The sequence below is a fragment of the Anneissia japonica genome, unplaced genomic scaffold (genome assembly GCF_011630105.1).
Source record: "Anneissia japonica isolate Jap-2015-1 unplaced genomic scaffold, ASM1163010v1 scaffold6149_len160064_cov168, whole genome shotgun sequence".
Taxonomy (NCBI): domain Eukaryota; kingdom Metazoa; phylum Echinodermata; class Crinoidea; order Comatulida; family Comatulidae; genus Anneissia; species Anneissia japonica.
Genome location: NW_022740685.1, coordinates 15,269 through 22,484, shown reverse-complemented (window position 1 = coordinate 22,484; position 7,216 = coordinate 15,269). Strand labels below are relative to the sequence as shown.

Here is a 7,216-nt window from a genome sequence, read left to right as displayed (position 1 = left end):
GCTATTATTTGTGATATTCCAATGCGCTGTACATACCTTAATCAATAGGCCTATAGTTAAATAGAAATCGGTAAAAGTACATCAATAATTCGTCAATTTAAACTACAAATCACATCTAATAGGCTTAACTATTTGTAATAACTCAATGCGCTCTACACCTTAAATTAAATAAAATTTAACCAACTACAGTATAGTGAAACACAAATCGATAAAAGTACATCAATAATTCGCCAATACCATATAGTAACTATAATTTCACACCAAATAGAATGCCTCAATGCGCTCTAAAGACATTACATTAAATACAACCAACTAAAGTCAAATCGGTAAACGTACATCAATAATTCATCAATACAATAGTAAATGCAATTTCATATCCAATAGGGTGAACTATTAATTGTAAAATCTCAATGCGCTCTAAATACCTTACATTAAATAATTTAGACAAATATACTGAAATTCAAATAGGTAAAATACATCGATAATTCGTCAATAGAATAGTAACTACTCTTTCACATCGAATAGGCTTAACTATTATTTTGTGATATCTCAATTCGCTCTGAACACCTTACATTAAATAGTAGTAGAGCTATATTTATTCACGAATACACAGTGACACCTTAAATTAGATACAATTATTCATAGTGAAATACAAATCGGGAAAATACATCAATAATTCGTCACAGTATTAACTCCAATTCCACATCAAATAGGCCTTTACTTGTGATATCTCAATGCGCTAGGCCTACAAACCTTAATCAAATACAGTTTAATCAATATAGTTAAATAGAAATCGGTAAAAGTACATAAATAATTCATCAATACAATAGTACTGAAGTTTTACATCCAGGGTGAACTATTAATTGTGATATCTCAATGCGCTCTAAACACCTTACATTAATAATTTAGACAACTACTAACACTGAAATGCAAATAGGTAAAATACATCAATAATTCGTCAATACAATAGTAACTACTCTTTCACATCGAATAGGCTTAACTATTATATCTGATATCTCAATTCGCTCTGATATATAAATAATTCGTTAATACAGTAGAAACTACAAATCCACTTCCAATACGGGCTAAATAGTTGATAGTCCTTGCTAAAATGTCGAACAAAGAGCAAACTACATTATTCTGATATTTTACATTAGATCATCATAAACCAAACCATTTCCCGACAACAATAATGTATTTGCTTAATATAAAATTAATTATCTGAATTAGTCAATCAAAATAGAAGCATAGGCCTAAATATTAAATAAGATTAATAAAGGACAAAAATTGGTATTTTAATAAATAATTTTAAAATAGTATGAAATTAGTTATTGGTTAATTGCCATTTGAAACAGATAATATTTGAGTTGAGATTTAAAATGATACTATAGTTTTCATTAATTTCATAGTCATTTTTAACAAAAATATAAAGAAATTCACAATAAAACCAATCAATAATTTAAATAAAATATTATCACTTTATAGTATAAAGATCTAATGAACTTAAATCATACTAAAATATCATAAAACGAACAAATAGAATTATAGCCTAAATAATGTGTAGTTGTAATGTAAATAAATAGTGGTAACCATATCAAATATTTAAAAACAATAACCGTAGAATAAAGCTACACAAAGGAAGTTAGCAATAGTAAAAAATGTAATGTAGATGTGAAAATTATACAATATATTTTTGAAGTACATATACAACACAACATAACATACAATACAACATAATATAACAGCTAAATTTAATAATATAACATCTAAATAATATAACATCTAAAATAATATAAATCGATGTTCACTTGCTGATTCGGAAAAAGGCATTAACTACATTTTTTACAAAAGTTTTTTGTCTTACATGACTGAGGGTATAATCTGTCACCTTATTTCAATAGAAAGTCAAAAATATTACTCTAAATATGATATTTATTTTTTTAAATGGGCATTATCTACACACACCACTACAAATAATTTGGAATAAGGCATTAACTACTATTATACAGCATTGAACGATTGATTTCTTTTGGAAAGAAGGCATTATCTAAATTGTTTTGTTTTTTGCCAGTGTATGAATATTAATTACATCTCCTCTAAGATAATGCCTATTTTGGTCCAGCTTTATTCCGAGGATTAATTCGAAAGGAGACATCTACATTGTTTTGTTTATAACCTGTACGAAACTTAATATCATCCTGACGATGGCTTTTACTATGACACAAGTAACAACGCAAAGCTTATTTAGAAGCCTTTTAATAAATATTTTTAATTTATTCATAAAAGTGGTGCTCTAAATATATTTTTATTGTGTTGAGAATTTAAGTATAACATTTCAGTAGCATTAATATCCGATCACAATAACGACGATAAAATAAAGATGAAGATGGTGATTATAAAGATAATTTAGGTGGATGTGGTATCTGATTAGAAACATAGCGGTTGAGCATGTCCTAAAATATAGATAACTTTTCAATTTACCTCCAACATTATAATATAAGCCCAAAGAAAGCCTGCCCTCAAAGCCACCCCCCACCCCGCCGACAAAAAGGGACTCACACAAGCTCCACCGGCACACTATGAATGAAACCCATCCCATCTAGTTTGTTTTTTATTGGTTTAGTTTGTATACCTTACTTACAACACATTTGTTAGGCTATATATTACAATAAAGACATTTTAATTTTCAGTGCATGTACATTTTTAAAAATATTAATTTTATTTTTACATCAAATTTAGAATATATAAATTCTTTTATTTTAAATTACAGTGACAAACATTTATAATATTCGTGCATTAATTTAAAATTCATTGCTAATTTTCAACATTATTGCAAATAATGCCAAAGTGTTAATTGATATTAGATAGGCCTATTATTAATTCCTATCTACAGGCACAAATAATCTGGAAATAGGCAATCTGCATTCTGACCCCCGGCCGATAGCTGGTAGCTTGGACCTGCTTAGACACGAGAAGTAGGCCTAAGGCGAGACTTTTTTATACCTTGTTTAGCGAACCCGCTGACTGCAAAATTTTGATGATTTCGATTTCAAATAAAAATCCATGAAATCTTTGGCCAATTAGCGCACCCGCCGCCACGAAAAAGTAGAATTTCAGAAAAAAAAAAAAATAAAAGTTCTTCTTTATTTTTATTACGCCCTCGGCTGCCTGAAATCTACAAAGATAAGATATGTATATTTCTTTCTAATTATATAAATTTGAAGCATTTAACCATCCTATTTTACATTCACAAATAAAATTTTATTTTTGTTTTCTTCTCCGTCTGGATGTTTTTGGAAAATCTGTTTGCTAAATAAGAAAACAAACTTTTATTTTTCTTTTTATTCCGCCCTCCTCCGATGATCTTTAAAAAAATAAATACGCGAAACAAGTAATAAAAAAAGTTCCGCCTAAGTTATTGTACAAGCTAGTCCACACATCTGACTTTGCTACAAAGCGCTATCCAATATCCAACTGTCGCAGAGAGCCACAAGCGCTCTGCGAAAGTTTCTAACACTAGGACAAATCAATAAATTTGTATAGCGCCTCCCATCGAAACCAACCTCGAGGCGCTTACAACAACGATCACACGAAACCAACATGATTAAACATTGCATCCGAATGACAGTGAGTTACTGAAATTTCAAATATTAGCCTACATCCAACTGACGGCCGAGCTAAGCTGCCCTCTATTAGAGTAAAAATAATTACAGCAAGGGTTTTCAGGCATTACTTGCCAATTCAATATCCATAAACCCATTTATGGCCTATAACTTTAGTACACTTCAAAATAAGTAAAGTATTAAAAGTTGGTTTATATATATAGAACAAACATGTTATTAAAATATATTATACCAAAATGTAATAAATTAGTACATTTAAATTTATAAGGTACCGTAACAGTATAGGCCAAAAATTGGTTTAAACATAAAGGTGTTGTGTCACCTCACCAACAACAACGTATTAATAATATAAATTTAGTTTAGTCACCAAAGTTTGTCTAACGAATAATCATGCACTCAAAATCTGTGTTTACATGTCTTCAACAACGATACGGTCGGTGTTGTGGGTAACACTGCTTACAGTACTCGTGTTACTTTCCTGCGTTATCCGATTAGCAAACTTCTTTTTGAATGCTTGTCGCACCTAAAATACAATTGGAATACATTAATTGTTACCAGTTTAACTATTCCCCATCTTTATGCGTAAAGATTGTTTTCTTTTTGCTGTCTGCAAATGTTCATCTTTTAAACAGCCCTACAAATGCTGCTATGTCAACTAAAATTTCTAGGATTAAAACGTCTAAAAAGATTATGTTGTCTAAAAATACTATTTGGGTCAGCTAAACTAAAGAGTCTATCTACAATGATTCAAAAAGACAAATTGTTTTTAATATAATATTCAAATCAACATCAAATCACCTCATTGCTAAAGACGCACTGCGAAAGCCAGACGAAGAATCCTTGCATGGAATTTAATATAACATAAATGTATTCCATGATCTTCCAGTCACAAAAAATGATGATGACACCAAAAATCCACGAAATACCAACAGCTGGTGCAAGAAGCAACAGACCCTGAAACACATTTCTGTTAAAACAAAATAAAATACATTCTTTACAGAACGTGGTTATATAGCACTGCAGTATTCTTTCCAACTGTAACCAATAACACGAAGTGTCATTCAAACTTAGAACTGACCAGTAAAAACAGTTGCAGGATTACGGAATTGTCCCACTTACACACAGGTTTATAATTATGTTTTAACTTGGTTTTACCTTGTCGTTTTTTGGGACATTATCAACAATCAAAGAAAGGCACAAGGTTTATTGGAAACTTCCATTCCACAATAAACAAGATATAGTGTGTTCTACACTTGTAGCGTCGGTAGTGGTCAGTATTAGGCTCAGAGGCGGCGCTACGGGGGGAGGGGAGACAGGGCCACAGCCCCCCCCCCCCGGGGAGAAAACCACAATTTGTCGGGGGGAAAAATTTAAAAATATATGTATTTTCTTAACATATTAATAGACTCTAAAATAGATTAAAATAAGCCTTTGAAACCCCCAATTTTCATAATTTTGGGGGGAGGCTACGTCCCCTGGACCACTTTCGAAAGGTTTTTAGCGATGCCTGACCACGCCCACTTTTTTCTATGTATGTGTGTGTGTGGGTGAGATGTGTATAAGAGACAGCGTCAGGGAAATCCTGGCGCCGCCACTGTATAGGCTACTACCTTACATTATTTCTTAATTCAAACGAAGACTAAAATTCATTTTTGTTAGTTTTTGAAACGACCGAAAGTGAACGAATGTGTGATGAGTGATTCTATTATTTTACCGTTTTGATATTCTTTAACTATAATGTATCATTCTTTGTGATTTCAAACTGATCAATGAGTTCATTATAGTTAATAGCTTCAACATTATAAAGTTTTCTAGAATCATAAACATATTTGTTTTGTGAGTATTGAGTAAATGTACCACGCAGGTGAACCAAATTACTGGAAAAACAAAATCTTAGAGTTTGTGACACACTTCGGATTAGTATATTACTGGTAGGTTTTTGAGATCTTGAATTTAAACAAGTTTACCTATAGAACTCATCCGTTAACTAAATGTGTAAATCACTTTTATGCCAATTTGTTGTCAATTGTTATGAGAACAGCTGTACAGCTGCACATCGTATGGTTAAAAATTTCCTTTGATGTTACTGTTTCCAGCTTTGGTCTAAATATTAGCATGCTATAGTAATTTTCTTATTTTGAAAATTTGTTTCTGTTTTAATTGGCTGACTGTATAAAGATAGCATAATACATACTTGGCGAGTCAAATGGCCGAGCGGTTAGCAGGGGCGCCGCAAGCTACAGCCATAATATCGGCGCTAGTTCAAACGGCATGCTCGCCTATGGTTCTGGTGGTTGAATAAGTCTTCTCGGATAAGGACTATAAACCGTAGGCCCAGTGTATACAATGGCTCGTGTACACTATAAAGAACCCAGATCCTCAGAGACGAGTAGGGGGATACCCCGGTGTACTGAAACAGACCCCTGTGGTAGACGACGAGAGTTGCTGGTACCGGGTTACCGGGTAGCACAGACACGAAGTGACCCTTAGGGTAAAGAAAGTCATGTATCGAGTTCCTAGTCCACATATCAAGCGCCCTGAACATCTTACATTAGATGGATATGTGCGCTATATAAAACTACACTATTATTATTATTATTATTATTATTATTATTATTATTATTATTATTACTCCAAGTATCGAAATGCACGCCATCGTGTCGTGATTCAATTTCGACATTAATTATATCAGTCATTCTTGATGATGGTATAATTATTGTTGAAATATTGAATCACGACACGATGGCGTGCATTTCGATATTTAGAGTATGTACTGTAATATCTTATCTGAGATTAATCAGTGGTCCTTTCAGTTACTGTGTATTAACTGTTCTATTTATCTAACCTCATTCGTTTAAGTGCTTGCATTTCGTCTTCAGTTTGGTTTGGTAGTTTAGATTTCATGAAAGCTACATAGCCAATAACCGCCAACTGTACGAGGACAATCTATGAAATGTTCAGTTTGTTAGTATAAAAAGAAAAGGTAAACGAATACACCACTATACGAGCACAATCTGACAATCTATTATATACATTTTTCAAAGTTACTATTCAAAGCGCCTTCGATCGTGGAAGGCGCTATATAAATATAAAACCATAACCATAACCATATAACACATATAAGAATGATTTTTTTTGTCCAAAATACAAGTCCAAAATCCATGCACTTCTATCGGTTCCTACTTCCACCCAGTTGACGTTTAATCAATATCTGTGTTCTTAAATAACACAAAAATAAGGACTTTACCAGACTAGTGAGGCACACGGGAACAATAAAAGTCCATTTGGCACCAGACTCGCTATTCAACCAGCACCTAAAAATGGTTAGAATAAAAAAGCACAATTATTTACCGATTCAATAATTTTCACAAATGTCTTACAATATCGGTAGGCCTAAGTAATTGTGATAATGTTTTACTAAATAGGTTAGCAATAATTGTAAAACATTTTCACAAGTGATTCTGTCATCGTTAAATAAATAAATAAAATCCAAAAGGCAGCTAAAACAAAACTATAATCTGTAGGTTACGTCAAAACATGTGCATAAATCTATAATGTGGTTCAAATATTTAAGCACTGCTATTACTTCTCTA

The 7,216-nt window shown here is 32.2% G+C and overlaps 1 protein-coding gene across 1 annotated transcript in view; it reads right to left on the bottom strand.

The window, feature by feature from the left end:
• LOC117118316 (adhesion G protein-coupled receptor L4-like) overlaps positions 1–7,216 on the bottom strand; it is a gene marked incomplete in the record, with an annotated part of 23,725 nt that overhangs the window by 7,698 nt on the left and 8,811 nt on the right. Inside the window, 2 exon segments of the mRNA XM_033262886.1 lie at positions 6,469–6,569; positions 6,871–6,937. Coding sequence (XP_033118777.1) covers positions 6,469–6,569; positions 6,871–6,937 — 168 coding nt within the window.